Source organism: Diceros bicornis, chromosome 9 (genome assembly GCF_020826845.1).
Source record: "Diceros bicornis minor isolate mBicDic1 chromosome 9, mDicBic1.mat.cur, whole genome shotgun sequence".
Classification (NCBI taxonomy): Eukaryota; Metazoa; Chordata; class Mammalia; order Perissodactyla; family Rhinocerotidae; genus Diceros; species Diceros bicornis.
The window spans coordinates 35,097,433-35,115,847 of record NC_080748.1 but is presented as its reverse complement, the minus strand read 5'-3'; the positions used below and the strand labels follow the sequence as shown (position 1 = coordinate 35,115,847).

Here is an 18,415-nt window from a genome sequence, read left to right as displayed (position 1 = left end):
ACAAGGCTCCATAAATTTAAGAAGACTGAAATCATAACAAGCATTTTTTCAGACCATAATGCTATGAAACTGGAAATCAACCACAAGAAAAAAACTGGGAAAGTGACAAAGATATGGAGATTAAACAACATGCTACTGAACAACCAATAGATCATTGATGAAATTAAAGGAGAAATAAAAAAAAATCTGGAAACAAACGAAAATGAAAATATGCCATACCAACTCATATGAGATGCAGCAAAAGCAGTCCTGATAGTGAAATTCATAGCAATACAGGCCCACCTCAACAAACAAAAAAAAGTCCAAATAAGAAACCTTAAATTACACCCAACAGAACTAGAAAAAGAAGAACAAATGAAGCCAAAGTCAGCAGAAGATGAGAAATAATAAAAATTAGACCAGAAATAAATGAAATTGAGACCAAAACAAAAAACAATGGAAAGGATTAATGAAACAAAGAATTGGTTCTTTGAGAAGATAAACAAAATTGACAAACCTTTAGCCAGACTTACTAAGAAAAAAAGAGAAAAGGTTCAAATAAATAAAATTAGAAATGAAAGAGGAGAAATTACAAAGGATACCACAGAAATACAAAGGATTATAAGAGACTACTATGAAAAACTATATGCCAACAAATTGAACAATCTAGAAGAAATGGATAAATTCTTAGACTCATATAACCTCCCAAAACTGAACCAAGAAGAAACAGAGAATCTGAATAGACCAATCACAAGGAAAGAGATTGAAATAGTAATCAAAAACCTCCCCCAAAATAAAAGTCTGGACCAGATGGCTTCTCCAGTGAATTTAACCAAACATTCAAAGAAGATCTAACACCCATCCTTGTCAAACTATTCCAAAAAATAGAGGAAGATGGAAGACTTCCTAACTCATTCTACAAGGCCAACATCACCCTGATACCAAAGCCAGACAAAAACAATACAAAAAAGAAAAATTACAGGCCAATATCACTGATAAACATAGATCCAAAAATCCTCAACAAAATATTGGCAAACCAAATACAGCAAGACATTAAAAGGATCGTACACCATGATCAAGTGGGATTTATACCAGGGACACAGGGATGGTTCAACATCTGCAAATCAATCAATGTGATACACCATATGAACAAAACGAGGAATAAAAACCACGTGGTCATCTCAATAGATGCAAAGAAAGCATATGATAAGATCCAACATCCATTTATGATAAAAACTCTCAACAAAATGGGTATAGAAGGAAAGTTCCTCAACATAATAAATGCTATTTATGACAAACCCACAGCCAACATCATACTCAACAGGGAAAGTCTGAAAGCCATTCTTCTGAGAACAGGAACGAGACAAGCCTACCCACTCTCGCCACTCTTATTCAACATAGTTCTGGAGGTTTTGGCCAGAGCAATTAGGCAAGAAAAAGGAATAAAAGGAATCCAAATAGGCAACGAAGAAGTGAAACTCTCACTATTTGCAGATGACATGATTTTATATATAGATATAAAGATAATATATATCTATATAGATATATAGATAATCCTAAAGAATCCATTGGAAAACTATTAGAAATAATCAACAATTACAGCAAAGTTGCAGGGTACAAAATCAACCTACAAAAATCAGTTGCATTTCTGTATGCTAATAATGAACTAACAGAAAGAGAGCTCAAAATGATAATACCATTTACAATTTCATCAAAAAGAATAAAATATCTAGGACTAAATCTTACCAAGGAAGTGAAAGACCTATACAATGAAAACTACAAGACATTATTGAAAGAAATCGATAATGACATAAAGAAATGGAAAGATATCCCATGCACATGGATTGGAAGAATAAACATAGTTAAAATGTCTATATTACCTAAAGCAATCTACAGATTCAATGCAATCTCAATCAGAATCCCAATGACATTCTTCACAGAAATAGAAAAAAGAATACTAAAATTCATATGGGGCAACAAAAGACCCCAAATAGCTAAAGCAATCCTAAGAAAAAAGAACAAAGCTGGAGGCATCATAATCCCTGACTTCAAAACATACTACAAAGCAATAGCAATCAGAACAGCATGGTACTGGTACAAAAACAGACACACAGATCAGTGGAACAGAATTGAATGCCCAGAAATAAAACCACACATATATGGACAGCTAATTTTCGACAAAGGAGCTAAGAACATACAATGGAGAAAGGAAAGCCTCTTCAATAAATGGTGTTGGGAAAACCGGACTGCCACATGCAAAAGAATGAAAGTGGACCATCTGCTATCGCCATTCACAAAAATTAACTCAAAATGGATCAAAGACCTGAAGGTGAGACCTGAAACTATAAAATTCATAAAAGAAAATATAGGCAACACACTATTTGACATTGGTCTTAAAGGAATCTTTTCAGATGTCATGCCTAGTCAGACTAGGGAAACTAAAGAAAAAATAAGCAAGTGGGACTTCCTCAGATTAAAGAGCCTCTATAAGACAAACAAAACCAGGATTGAAATGAATAGACAACACACCAGCTGGGAGAAAATATTTGCAAAACATATATGTGACAAGGGGTTAATCTCCATAATATATAAAGAACTCACACAACTGAACAACAAAAAAACAACCTGATCAAAAAATGGGCAGAGGAAATGAACAGACACTTCTCCAAAGAAGATATACACATGGCCAATAGGCATATGAAAAGATGTTCAACATCACATCATCAGGGAAATGCAAATCAAAACAACACTAAGATATCACCTCATGCCCATTAGAATGGCTATAATCACTAAGACAAAAAACAACAAATGTTGGAGAGGATGTGGAGAAACGGGAACCCTCATACACAGCTGGTGGGAATGCAAACTGGTGCAGCCTCTATGGAAAACAGTATGGAGATGCCTCAAAAAATTAAAAATAGAAATACTCTATGATCCAGCTATCCCATTACTGAGAATCTATCCAATGAACCTGAAATCAACAATCCAAAGAGGGTTATGCACCCCTATGTTCATTGAAGCATTATTCACTATAGCCAAGAAGTGGAAGCAACCCAAGTGTCCCTCGACTGATGATTGGATCAAGAAAATGTGGTTATATATATACCATGGAATACTACTCAGCCATAAAAAAAGACAAAATTGTCCCATTTGCAACAACATGGATGGACTTGGAGGGTATTACGTTAAGTGAAATAAGCCAGAAAGAGAAAGACAAACACCACATGATTTCACTCATATGTGGAATATAAACCAACACATGGTCAAAGAGAACTGTGTATGTATTGTGGTTACCAGGGGCAAAGGGGGTGGGGGGTGGGCACAAGGGGTGAAGGGAGACTTGTATGTGGTGATTGACAAACAAAAATGTACAACCAAAAATTCACAATGTTATAAACTATTAAGATATTAATAAAAAAATACAAATAGTATAAATACCAAATATAATTAAAAATACAAGAATAATATAATACTGAAAATAATACTATATGTTTTAATATATAAAACAAATTTGATCACTGGAGGTTTTCTTGAATTTTTTTGAACTAAAAACAATTTTTCATTTCCTTTCTCAATTGTGCTAAGATGACTTTGCTTCAAGTCTGGGCCTCTCCTTATTCAGAGTTCTTAGTAAGAGGTGCAGAAATTCCAGACTCAGTGTCCTAAGGTGCATCATAACTAGATTGGAGGACCAAATAAATCTCAAGTAGAACGACAGTGGTTTTACTTTCCAAGTCCTATGTTTGAGATGGTGTACACATTGAAAAAATGGTATAGATAGCATCATAATGCTACTCAGGAGGCAAGAGGATGTACCAGAAAGTGCCCTAATTGAAAAGACAGGAAACACAGTTCTAATTATGGTTTTACTAATAACTAGCAGTGTGACCCTTGGTATATTATTTAAAGTTCTTTGGGTTTAAATAAGAAAACTGCTCTCTACTATTCTATGATTCTAGACGACAAGTGATTCTCACATATTGAGGTATATGGGGTAACTATTCTGGGTCAAAACTGATTCGGCTTGGGCTGGCCCCGTGGCTTGGCGGTTGGGTGCGCGCGCTCCGCTGCTGGCGGCCTGGGTTCAGATCCCGGGCGCGCACCGACGCACCGCTTCTCTGGCCATGCTGGGGCCGCATCCCACATGCAGCAACTAGAAGGATGTGCAGCTATGACATACAACTATCTACCGGGGCTTTGGGGGAAAAAAATAAAATAAATAAAATTATTAAAAAAAAAAAAAACTGATTCGGCTTGAACTAAAAAGCCTGACTTACGGCCTATCAAACATACATTGTACATCTGCTTAACTATTAAAGTAAAGAATGCACTCTCTTAGGATAAGAATGCATACTTCCCCTCCTACGCCCTATTGGTAATGCCCTAATGGCAATGCCTACCCAGATTAGTTCCTTTCCTGACATCACGGTCATGTTGACCTGCTAATTTGCAACGGGATACCTCTTTGAAATTTTGATGAAAATGTATCCTGGGTGTGTTTAATGTATGTTCTTTGTTCTAAAAAGATATAAGGCTGTACTGAAAACCATGCTTCTCTCGAATGCTTTCTAAGGCCTTCCCAGGTTATAATCCTCATTCTGGCTCAAGTAAACTCACCTTATTTCTCTTATCTATAGAATAGTTATTGGTTATTTTGCATAGACATAACTGACAGAAAATCAGAATCATCTAGTGATCAGGAACAATAATCAGAAATTCAAGCCATTTAAGGATTATTTAAAAAATAGAAATTTCAATGATAACTGATAGGGTTCAGGGCAGGCCATCCCAAGATATGCCACTCTGGTATGTGGATTATTTCAAGCTGAAGACAATAAAGGCTCAGAAGAAAGAAACTTTGATCTCCTTGTCCACTAACTGCCTAAAAGGATTTAAGATAGAAGACCTGTCCCCAGGACAGGCCATCACCATAGATAACTCTGGGTATGGATAGACTGGGAGGGTCTTTGCTAAACCCATTCTTATCAAAGTTCTGTTTACCAAACATTTACATTTGTAAGGGAAATCTCCATTTGTAAAGGTATCTCCCTCTCTGTACCAGGAAGAAGGGGGGATGATCTCATCTATAGAAACTTATCAATGTGGAAGGCGAGGCCTTAAATCTGCATAATAACCTTACTCTTGTTTACATGCTTTTCTGGTAATCCCCCCACCCCCAACATCCTCCTTTGTCTTTAGCTGAAGATAGTATTTAAGATGAGAACCTCTGCCATTTTGTCGAGTTACTCAGTTTTCCTGGTCTCTCCCATGTATACATGCTATAAAGCTTTGTTTGACTTTCTGCTACTATTCAGTTTCCTGTCAATTTAATTTGTAGCTCAGCCAGAAAGGACCCAGAGTGGGTAGAGGATAGTCTTCCTCTGCTTCATACGTCTTGTATTGTTAAGATCTAGGATATGCACAGGTCTGTTTTGCAACACTTCCAGTCTTAAATGTTTTTTCAGCTCTGTACAAGGCACTTTGATTGGTGTTATGAGAGATACAAAGATGAAGTAGCCCCTATCCCTCCTGCCCTCACAAAGCTGACCAGTTAGTAGATTCGCCCTCTCCTCAAGCACCCTGCCCCTGCTGCTCCTTTTCTTTCAGCAGAAAACCTTGCATCCTAATTTGAAGAAAGAATTAAGGTTAGAGGTATTAGCTTCCTGAAGTCCAAAGCCACACCTAGAAACTCATCTCCATCTACATGACCCTCCCCTTCTTCCTCCAGGTTTATTTTCTCTAATGGCTTTTTGCCTGAACCTAATAAAGTGTTTAAGACTTGTAGCAACCAAAAACACATTCTAGGTATTCTCTCCCTCATGTTGAGGCAAAATAACCAATACCCATTCTATAGATAAGAGAAATAAGGTGAATTTTACTCGAGCCAGAGTGAGGATTATAACCTGGCAAGGACTTAGAAAATGTTCCAGAGAAGTGTGGTTTTCAGTACAGTTTTATTCTTCTTAGAACAAAGAACATACATCAAAAACACCCAGGATTCATTTTCAAAGTTTCAAAGAGGTATTCAGTTGCGAATTAGCATGTCAACATGACCCTGATGTTGGGAAAGGGACTAATACAGGTGTTACCAATACTGCCTTACCAATAGGGCGTAGGAGGGGAAGTATGCATTCTTCTCTTAAGAGAGTGCATTCTTGACTTTAATGGTCAAAGCAGATGTACAATGCATGCCCAACATGCCATAAACCAGGCCTCCCTAGTTCAAGCTGAACCAGTCCTGAACCCAAATACTTACCCCATATACCTCAATATGTGAAAATCTCTTGTCACTTACTAGGTACTGCCCATTCCCTTCCCAACAATAGCCCATGCTTTTGATACCGGCTCAACACAAGGTTGATATGAGGGAAGCCATATTGTAGAAAAGAAACCATACTGTAACTTTGAATGACCTCTGATTAACTAACCCAGACATGCTCTGTGGATTTTATGGCTCCTTCCAGCTGCTATAAGTTGATAACTTTGTTCTCTTGAGTTCCTTAGGAATGTGATGACCCCTGTACAGAGAGTATATGCTGATAGCCATCAGCAAGAACAACTAAAAGATCAGGGTATAGGGCGTTGCTCTGGTCTCTGATGTAAAACCAAAGACTGTCAGGGACTAAGACCAGATATCTGCCTCCACCCAGAGATCAGATGGATGCCCTCACCTAGAGACCAGATGCCTCCCCCACCCAGAGACCAGCCCCCTATATAACTGGCCTGTAGTCTTTGTTCTGTAAGATGAGTTTTTTTCGGACATTAGTCGGCCATCTTCCCTCTTGCTAGCAAGCTGTAATAAAAAGCCATTTCTCTCCTACCACCTTGCCTCTTGACTATTGGCATGTCTTGTGGCAGGCAGAGGACCCCCCCACCCCCACCTTTTGGGTGGTAACAGTTTCTGTTTCCAATTTGTCACATCTTACCATGTGAGGGAAGATAAATTACTGTTGACATTGTGTTAGCTGTCCTGTTGGATGTCCCACATTCTAGACTTGGCTGATTGCTTCTTCACAGTGTTTTTAATTTGTCCTTCTGACCATAGTCTTTCCTGTAAACTGGAAGTTTGTTCTAATGGCTTAATGAGATTCAGGTTCAACATTTTTGGCAACTTTTTTTTTATAAAAACATAAATTTTTTTGTTATCTTGTTTCAAGAAGGGTTGAATTTGCCTGATCCCTTTAGAGGTGGGGTAAACCCATATTTGGCTTGTGGCTAACTAAAGCTTCATCTCACTCATTCCAATCCACTCTTACCAAGCTTCTGCCCCCAAGCAATGTTCAGATTGAAACTTCTTTGCAAAATACCACCAATGAACTTCTAACTGCCAAATCAAATTTCTGTGATGTGACATGGTTGGCCATACTCTAAAAGTGACACATGGAAGATGTGTTACTGAGTTGATTACTGTTGTGGGAAGATTGAGGTTCAATCCAGGGGACACTCTGAGGATCCATATACTATGTATTTTAAAATTGTCCCTTTCTTAAAGCTGAGGCATGTATCTATCAATTCCCATCCTCCATTGCTTAAGGACTGCCCCGGGGCATTAACTTCCCCTTGAACTCATGTGCTGTGGTTGCACGAGCATTGCCCAAGAGAATGATCCTTCAGAGAAAGCATTGAGGCAGAAAAACAAAGTAAAGTGGCCTGTTACCAGGGTCTAGGGGTGTCCGCCATAGTTGCAGCTGAACTCAGAGGCTGGCCAAAAGGGTGTCACTCCACATCCATCTACTAGTGTCTCCAAATACGATCTGTCTCCTATATTCTCAAACTCACAACACTATCCACTTAGTCAACTGCGACAGAGAATGCCAACTGCCCCAGTGCATTCTCCTCTTTTTCCTTTTAGCAACAGTGAGAGCTGTTGGGGTGTAGCATAAGTGAGAGGGCTAAGCTGGTAGGTTCCCAGAGGAGAAGACAGGATTAGAAAAGAGTTTGGGCATTTAGGGAGAGAACCCTGGAGGCTTAATTTCTGCCCTTTCTAGGAAAACTTGGACTGAGATAGGACTTAATGGCAAGGATGTGACAAGTGCTCCTGTGTGTGACAAATGTGTGTGTTAAAGGCACTCAGGGGTGCATTTTTTTTTGAAAAATCATTGTTCACCATATACGGAATTTAACTTTTGGCTGTGAATTTATTGTGGAAGGAGGATTATGGAGACTTGAAATGACCATCATAGCAATAAAGCCTGCATGGTGTTGTGAACTGTCTGCATTTGAATACAGGAAGCCTTGACATGTCTATACTAAAATATATTAGCTTATTAATCTATTTAGTAATAGAACCCCGAGTCTGCCACAGTAGGAACTATAACCCTTTACTGAGTATATTTCCTTACCTGTCTTCCTCAACATTTTCATCCCCCAACTTTTATCTATTACAAGTTACCAAACTTGGCTATTCAGAGTCCTAGACCTCCCAGGAGTTATCTGCCAGAGATATCAGAAAACACTGCCTTCTTCCACTGCAGTTTCTAAGCTGTGGGTCTTGGGAGTCCTGGCAATCATTTTAGCTGACTGGAAGTGATGTGCACAACTTCCCTCACAGGGAAGGGTCATGCCCTCTCCTTCCTGTTCCTGCCTTCCTGACAGCTGGAATGTGGACACGAGGACGAACCAGCTTGGACCACGCGGACCAGGACAACACCCCAGAGATAGCAGAACAGGAAAACAGAAAAGCCTGGGTCTCAGGCAGCCTTCTAGATTAGGGCCAACATAACAGATTGGACTTTTACATAAGAAACGTCTATCTTACTAAAGCAACTATAGTGTCTCTGTATATACCACACTTAGATCCTAACTAATGTATAAAGTGAGAGGAAAACATTGCCCCATGATATCTTCTCTGTAAAAAGAAAGCCATCAGGACATTGAGACTCTGGGTGACACTCTGCCTTGAAGTGACACCATTGCTATTTGTTAGTTTCTCCAGAATTAAGGAATAGTTTGACCCACCAAAGTATTCCTGATTAAGATATAGTTGTTCTAAGCAGCTAAAATTGCTTCACAGGTGAGAATATAAAAGGTTGACTCCATTGGAGAGAGGTAATGCCCACACAGTAGGATGGTTTCTGAGAAAATATGTCTCAAAAATGGAGAGAATGGTATGCAACAATATCTGTTCTCTATATTCCCTGTGTCTTGGACCATGTTTAGTCCACAAGGTTAAGAAGCAAGGAACGGAAGCTGATAGAATAGATCCAGGTGACAAAATGCCCCAGAGTCACAGAGAGGGCACAAAACCTATTGTCTATCTGGTGCTGTAAGACTTGGCAGTTTCTGTGAATATGATCGTTTTATTTCTTCATTTGAAAAAACAGCTGGGGGGCTGGCCCTGTGGCGTAGTGGTTAAGTTCGGCACGCTCTGCTTTGGTGGCCCGGGTTTGCAGGTTCAGATACCCAGCGCAGACCTACACCACTCTCAGCCATGCTGTGGTGGTGACCCACATACAAAATAGAGGAAGACTGGCACAGATGTTAGCTCAGGGCTAATCTTCCTCAAGCAAAAAAAGAGGAAGATTGGCAACAGACATTAGCACAGGGCAAATCTTCCTCAGCAAACAAAACAAAACAAAACAAAAAAACCAGCTGGTTTTTATATAATTAACCATCTTAATGGTTCTAAAAATAGCTTATCAATTAATTCTCTCAGGATTGCTAGTTAGTCACATTTTCTATAAATAATTTTGTCTCCTAATACTTTCATATTTGCTATAATGAATATTCTTCTAAAGTTAGTTGTAATGATGAAAACGTGTTGAAATTTTTACAAAGATATGGGAGAGATCTGATGAGGATAGAGGCAAAGTGAAACAGCTAAGAAGCACACAACATAAAATGATTCCAAGAGTTCAAACCTAAAGCATGTAGATGGGGCTGGCCCACTGGCGTAGTGGTTAACTGCGTGCGCTCCGCTTTGGCGGCCTGGGGTTTGCAGGTTCGGATCCTGGGTGCGCACCAACGCACCGCTTGTCAAGCCATGCTGTGCTGGCATCCCATATTAAAAAACAGAGAAAGATGGGCACAGATGTTAGCCCAGGGCCAATATTCCTCAGCAAAAAGAGGAGGATTGGCATCAGATGTTAGCTCAGGGCTAATCTTCCTCATAAAAATAAATAAATAAACAAATAAATAAGTAAATAAAAATAAAGCATGTAGATGTCTACATTCCAGTTATCACACTTTAGGATTTCAAAGACAAGTAAACTTTCTTTTAAAGTTTAGGGAACTGACCTAGAGCTGCAAACTTTTTATATTTCCAATTTGTGAACATTAAAACAAATGAAATAATTTTAGTTTACATCTTTTTTTTTTTTTTTTTGGTGAGGAAGATCAGCCCTGAGCTTCCGTCCATCGCCAATCCTCTTCTTTTTGCCGAGGAAGATTGGCCCTGGGCTAACATCCGTGCCCATCTTCCTCTACTTTATACGGGATGCCGCCACAGTATGGCTTGATAAGTGGTGCATCGGTGGGTGTCCGGGATCCGAACCTGTGAACCTCGGGCTGCCAAAGCTGAGGGCGGGCACTTAACCACTTGGGCCACCAGGCCAGCCCCTACATCATGTTTTATATTTTTTCCTCATTTCAGTACAAATTGGTAAAAATGACACTGGGCAAAGCACTGGATCCTAGTTCAATGAGCAGTGAGTAGCAAATTGATTATATTTTTCATTATATTTTAAATAGATTCCTTATGGGTAGATGCCCTTTTCCAACCACCTGTTTAGCTGCCCTTTATGAGAAAAAGAACTCTTGCTACTTAGATACGTCTAACAAACAGCTATGACATCTGCAGTATGGAACATCAGGAACCTATATTTTGCTTTACATTCTAATATATACGCAGCCTTCCTAGACAATAATCATATCACATATATGTATAACACTTCAAGTTTCAAAGCTTTCATATATATTAGTTCATTTGATTCATTTCTTTAAATCACTTACATTTAGTTACTTAACTATTCTCATGTTAATCATCATGAAAATATTTGAATTTCAGAAAGCCCTAGTTCTGAGGTACCCATTAATATTCACACCCCTATCAGATGGTAAATGTGTATTATTTCTTTAGCTCTATTTTAGGAACAACATAATAATGCCCTTCCCCCCTTACAAACATTTGAGCAATATACTGTGTGAAAAACGCTAATTCCTTTTTGTAGAAGTGTTCTTGGGACTCTGTCACAAGCGTTCTTACCCTGGGTGTGTGGACGAACTTCAAAAGTGTCATAATACCCTTGAAATTATGAAAACATGAGTATGTACATTTTTCTGGGGAATGGGCCAAAAGCTTTCGTCAGATTCTCAAAAAGAGCCAGGTAGAAAACAGAAAAAACACTGCTCAACCTGAGGAGACAGAAGGGAACTATTGCTTAAATTTAATCCTAAACCCAAATTAAACAAATTATTTGCTAAATTAGTCTTTTATTTTATTCTTTTAAAAACACCAATGCCACTTATGGTTTGAATTTTTAAAGTATTTGAAATAATTTGGGTTCTTCAGACGACAGGCACACAGATACAAAAAATAATTAAGATCATTCTAAAGCTTAAAAACAGTAGTCCTACAATCAACATTATGTTGAGCATTTGCTAAACGATGTGCCAATTAATTGTAAAATTGAGACAAAGGTGCTTTCCTGTCAAGAAGGGATTTCAACACTGTTAATTGTGTCACTCACTGTGTAAGCAAGGGTTTTAAACCTTTAGCAGAATCACTAAATTAAGAGGTCAGAAGGCCTGGGTTCTAGTGCCAGTTTTATTTGTAACTAACCATGTACAAATCACTTAGCTATAAAATGGTTAACAAATATTCCCTAATTCACAAATATATCATGAAACCAAAATCCTTCCCAAGAAAACCTTTTTGTAAACCAAGATTTACTACTAATTAGCTTGTACCTAACCTAAAGGTTGAGAAGGGCAAATTAGCGATTTTGTCTGTTATCAATCGGTTGCATATCTTAATCCTGCAGATGGATAATCTGGTCGAAATAAGCATTGTCCTATTTCAACCTTACAAAACAAAAAGCTATCAAGAAGTTACTGGTAAAGAAAAGTTGGCCAAAAAATAACACTATTAAGAAAATAGCTTTCTATGTTAAGAGCAGTGCTTATAACATCCCTGATATCAAACGGAAAAAAAGTTAGCCTTAGGCCACTAAAGCATGTCTGCCGTTCGAAGGAGCACATACTGCTAGGGCAAGCATCTTATTTCACTAGAAATAATGTTCAACAAGAAAGTCTTGTGGACTCTTCAAATGGCCAATCTAAATGGCTAAGAAAACATTATCTGTGTGTTTGTTTTTTTTTAATCCTTTTCTCTCTGCCTCTCTCTCTTTTCATTCAAAATTCAGTTCCCAATCCAGGAACACACTCCTCAGTACTCTGCCAGGGTGTACGAAATGTTAGCATTCCGTCACTAGAGAATAAACATGGAAGAGGAATTAGCATGTTAGTGAACAAAGATTCAAGAAGATAATTCTAAATGGGTACAGAAAAATTTATAGACCATAAGCATCTGTATATGTACACCATTTATCACGTATATGGATTGTGACAACCATATGTATTAACAGACCCTCAAAAGGTAAGCACCTATATATTCTTGTATTTAACAAGGTCAATTTTGTGCGATTTAGTCTCTATTTCTGGACTTTCCCTTATATTATGGGCATACAAACAAAACAAAACAACCCAAAGAAGAAAGACTGAAACATGGTTCACAGAGAAATACAGAACAGATACAAATATTCTAATAAAAAAAACCATGTATACCACTGCTTACGGAAACATTTTAGAGGAAACATACTTTCACTATTGGCCCCAAATGCCACCATCCACTACGTTCTTTAACTGTCAACTTTTAATACAAAAATACCTTCAAGCTGATAATCATTTCCAGTGACGTACAAATCTGACAATACTTCAATGCTCCACAAAACAGTTCTATACACAGCTTAAAGTTTTAAAGTTCTCTGCTGGCACTTGATTTTATAGATGATAGACACAATAACTAGAGATCTCAATAAAATACTGTATTTAGTTTATACATATTTTCGAAACCAATATTACCTCACAAAAACAGTAAAGAATAAATCACTTCCTGCTGAAGAATCCTCTAAGACAAACACCAAAACCACACAGCCAAAATATTTTAGGAAAGCATAAAAACTTTTTAAGACAAGCCATGACCAATGGATAAAAATTTACATTACCCAATCATATGTCCAGTGAAAAAAATGATTGCTCCTCTGATTCAATGAAGCATGTATTAGATACAGATGAAAAATATGAACTTACAGAGCAAGTTACCTATTGTTTTTTGGTTTAGAAGAGTGTTTAAATAATTGGTGACACTACTAGAATGGATGTTAAGACAGAAAAATGGTCACAATTAGCAAATACACATTTTATATTCCAAAATTAAAAGTGAAATTTCTTTTAGAACAGTGGAATCCCAAGTTTTTTTCACTTTGAGAGCTCTTAAGACCACTCTTCACATTACCAAAATGAATCACTATTAATACATATGTGTCCAATTTTTTTTAATTTGCAGAAGGGAAAAAAAAACAAATTTTAACAAACTATATTAACTTAGAATATTAGAAACTGACTACTTTAAAATTTGGGAAATCTACTACTTTCATTATTCTGAAGGAAAATATAAACCTTCAAAACCCTACCAACAATTTCTAGTCCAATTTTCTATTATAAAAATTAAGAAGTTAAATTCTTTGTGGCACTAATAGAATTAAAAAGTTAACAGAAGACTAAATTAGATAATCAAAATATAAACTACTGTAACTAACCAAAACAATCCACTGGTGCAATGAATAACTGAACAATGAAAAAACCACCAAGCTTTCTAATCAACGATATAGCTCACTTTTTGCATATTTCAATCTCAACTTTTAGCACAGTAAATTCTTATGTGGACTGCTTAAATTTTGTAACATTACATTAGTAATTCAAACATTACCCTTTCTAAACCAAATCTGTGGTCCTAATCACTTTTTTTTTTTTCCAGAAAAAGGAGAGGATATCTTTTTAAGATACATTCCATAGCAGTAGAAACATCTCGGTGTTTCAAAATATTTACAAAGAACCCTGCTGATCCTGTGCATTTCGCTGAGGTGCTACCTGTACCCAGACTTCATCATCAGAAAAAGAACTTGAACTTCCTGACTCAGAGTCCAGCTCACTGAATCCGTCTAAGTCCCATTCAGTACTAGATTCACTCCGTGCATCATCTTCCTCAGTGATGAAACTCTGACCAGGTTCAAGGCAGGAAGGATAAACCCGAGCACAGAGGCAAATAAAGCCAGAGTCAAATTGCAATAGACCTAACATAGTACCTATATTAATCCACTGGTCTTCCCTAGTATCATATTCATACACAGTCACCCGGTTTTTTTTCCACTGTGGGGTGGTAGAAGTGATGAGGAGCAACTTTTGGCCATGATTGACAATCTGGTAGTTATGGGTCTCTGAGTCCAAGGGAATATTACTAATCCGCCTCCATTCTCCCCTGGCTGGGTTATAGACCTTCATGACTGGGATGTCACAGATACAATAGATCTCATCATTGAAGACACAGGCTTCCTGAAAGTCACTTCGTTTAAGAGAAGCACAGTTCAGCCACATATTGTGGCTAGGATCATAGCAGAGCATGCGTTTACTGTTCACAGCATAAAGATAGTTCTGAACCACTATTAGTTCAAAGGAATAGAAGGAATGGGGTACAGGAGCCACCAGCGCCCACTGGTTCCTCTGAACACTGTAGCATTCCACTTCCTTCAATTTAACTCCGGTAACAGGGTCTCGCCCACCCAAAATGTAAATGTAGCCATTGAGGTATGCCACATCCATGCCCTCACGGCAGAGTAAGCGGTCTGCAAGTTGCTGCCAACTATTCTGGGCTGGTTTATATACCCAGAGGTCCTTCCTGGGCTGGGCAGCTAGATAGATGTCATGGTCTGGAGAGACACAGACTGCTGAGGAGGTGACAGTCTTAGTGTGAGCCAAGCTGGTCAATGGTGATGGCATTGTGTAAATGTCCCCCGAGTACGGGTCATAGCAGAGAAAGGGATCTCTGGGATGTCCAAAGAAGATCACCATCTCCTTGGCACACATGCCCAGCCTCTGGGGTGGATTTTCTGCTGCGGATACAACAGAGCTGCTGCTGTCCTCTGACTTAGGCACCACAGACTTGTACAACATGTCACTGCATCGCATCTGCAGGGCCCCTTCAATAAGGTCCGGACAGTGCTTCTTCACAATGGGCTTGGTCAACAGCCCTTCCAGGTAATCCTGATCTTCATCAGTGAATTGTGTCCAGCGGACACACTTGAAGACTTCTGCTGCGCTAGGCCCACGCTCCTTGGGAGCCGCCTCCAACCACTGCATGGCCACATGACACACTGTCCGCTCACTTTCGATGTCTAGACTATCCAAGCGCAGGACAGCCACCAGCTGGGCCAAGGTCAGATCTGCCAGAGTCTCCTCCCGAACTGAACTCATCCGGCTGAGCTGCTTGAAGTTGTGAGCTATAAAGGACTGGGCCTGCGATCGCAGTTTGTGATGGTCGAAGGCGTCCGCAAACTTGAGGATAGCGGTGCAGTTGGCCAGGTCTAGGCGGCGGGCTAGGAAGGAGGCACAGGCTTCTCGCACATATTCCAGCTGTAGCATGTCGGAGGCCGCGTAGAGGCGCTGCACGTTGGCCTCGCTTAGAGACACGCGACCCGTGTAGCAGTAGTCAACTAAGACCTCGAAGGACTCGGCATCCACATCGTGCATAGTCACGCTCGCCTGCTGGCTCTCGTACATGCCGCCGGTGAACATGCTCTTGAAGTAGGGACACGCGGCAGCCAGCACATTACGGTTGCAGGAAAATAGGCGGCCTGTGCCAGGCCCGCTGCCAGGTGTCACCACCTCGATGGTCACATCGCATAGCAGCCGCGCGTCGTAGAAAGACTTGAGCTGTGCCAGCAGGGCTGCAGAATGGGCCGTGTCCTTCAGCTCCTCCGGGCCCGTGAAAAAAGCCGAAACCGAGGGCTTGGAAATCCTCTTGGGCCGCCTCCCCCCGCGGGGACTGGCGAGGCGGCGAGAACGCGGAGCTTCTTCCCGGGACTGCATGGTGGAGATGGCGGCGCGGTGCCGAGGGCGAGGACGGGTGCAAGGACCGGGCTCTGGCTCCTCCTCACCCTCCTCTCGCCGGCGCTAAGATCGCGGTCTCCCTGAACAGACTGTCGCAGGGGCCGCACTTCCTCAACTCAGCCCTACGCCACGCTGCTGCCTCTCTTTATCGCGTAGACAGTGCCTGACTCACCCTTTTCCAGTTCCGCGCCCTTTCTCCGCCTCAGCTCGCCCTCACAAGATCCGCTAGCCGGAACAGAGAGAGCCGCCACTGCCGCGCTGGCAATACCGGTACGCGTCCAAGAGAACTACGGCTCCCAGGTTGCCTTTCGCGCCTCGAGGCATGCTGGGGCCCTCCAGACTCACCGGCATAGGCTGACCAACAGAAGCCGCTTTGCATGTCGGGAGTAGTAGTTTGAGTAATATCGCGAGGCTTCTTGGGGTGGACTGCTTTAGCTAACAGAATCAAAAAGCGTTAATTCTCCTGGATTGGATGGTTTAGAGCATTGTCTTTGAAGTCCAGAGTAGAAGCCTCGTTTTAGTATTTGTTAATTGTGTGACTTCTCTCTGAGAGCTTTCCCCTCTTTGTAAAGTGGGGATAATAGTATTCATAGGATTGTGTGATGGATGGAATGAGATAAATTGAGTAGGACATAGGATGCTTCAACAAATATTTGTTGATTAGAACAATAATTAATTAAATGCTTACACTGTGCCTAGAATATATTCAATCACTGTTAGCTTTTCTTTTAGAGTTTTTGAAAAATGAGGCACCTCCTAATTTGAAACCATGAGCAATTTCTGCAAAGAAAACTTCCAGCTTTTAATGTTGCTTCTTTTGAAAGGTTCTGAAGGGTACTGCAATATTTTCAATACTAAACTGTATCCATAGATTCATTAGGCTGTCTTTGACAGAGATGAGGTCCTAGTGAATAACATTTATAGATGTCCTCAAATATGCAAATCAGGCTTCTAAATATAGATGGATTGGCATCTCACCAAATCAACACATCTCCTGAGGAGCAAGATTATTTTCATAAGCTCTTAATATGAATGTTTTCTAGTCGTCTAATACTGCTTCTTTCACTTCCTTTCCACAAATCAGTTGAAGATTCTGAAATGTTTTTATTAAGGAGTTTTAACGCGAGTTTTAAATTAAGATATTTAAACAAATAGGATCTTGTACAAAAGCACAAGATCCTCAGAGTTTGGTATTCATATATGCCCTGATGTTCCCTGAATTAATATAGTACAGTCTATGCTTTATAAAAGTATTTTTTATATATATTGATCAACATTGTCTGTTAGTTAAATCGTCAAAATCAAGTGCTTAGAGATTAACTAAAAAAACAGAGAACTTTTATTTAAAAACCGAACTGCTCCTGCTACTAGTTTGCAGTGGTTCCCATAACCCAATGAACGAAATCTTTAGTGTTACACGAATAGGTGGATAACTCATAACAGGAGAATAACTCAGTCAAATTGTTTTTCTCTCTTTTCCTGTTAGCTGAAGAGGGTCTACTGGAAATACCCTAAGACAGAGACATTAAACTAAGTGGGGCTCTGGGCTCCAATATCTCCCCTGTACCTCTGTTGGGTATCCCTCAGATAAACCAGAGAGAATTAAGTCACTAGTAATACCAATTGCTTTCTCACCTGCACTAAACACCAGCTGGGGAAAAAGCAGTTAAAAAAATTTTTTTGTATTAGTACAATATATGTAACATAATATTTACCATTTTAACGATTTTAAAGTGTACATTTCTTGGGCGTTAAATACATTCACATTTTTTTGCAACCATCACCACCATCCATCTCCAGAACTCTTTTCATCTTGCAAAACTGAAACTTTGTACCCATTCACAATAACTCTCCTTTCCCCACCCCAAAACTCCTGGTAACCCCCATTCTACTTTGTGTTTCTTTGAATTTGACTACTCTAAGTACCTCATATAAGTTCAGTGATTGATTTTTAACTTTCTTATATCTGCCCTTTGTTATTTGGTTTAGCTAACCCTTCACAGAATTCAAAATATTTAGTAGACACTGTGCCCTAAGGTCTAGAGCAGTGCTGTCACAGAACTTCCTGCGATGTTGCAAATATTTTATATCTGCACTGACTGATACGGTAGCCAGAAGTCACCTGTAGCTCTTTAGTTCTTGAAATGTGGCTAGTGCAATTGAGGAACTGACTTTTTGGGCCAGCCTGGTGGTGCAGCGGTTAAGTGCGTGCGCTCCGCTGTGGCGGCCCAGGGTTTGTGGGTTCAGATCCTGGGCTTGGACTTATGCACAC

General features: G+C 39.7%; 1 protein-coding gene across 1 annotated transcript; it reads right to left on the bottom strand.

Annotated features, from left to right (window-relative positions):
• Positions 1 to 11,729: 11,729 nt before the first annotated feature.
• On the bottom strand, positions 11,730 to 16,717 carry KBTBD7 (kelch repeat and BTB domain containing 7). The gene has a single exon (XM_058548258.1). The coding sequence runs from the start codon at positions 16,120 to 16,122 to the stop codon at positions 14,083 to 14,085; it is 2,040 nt and encodes a 679-aa protein (XP_058404241.1). The 5' UTR covers positions 16,123 to 16,717; the 3' UTR covers positions 11,730 to 14,082.
• Positions 16,718 to 18,415: the final 1,698 nt, after the last annotated feature.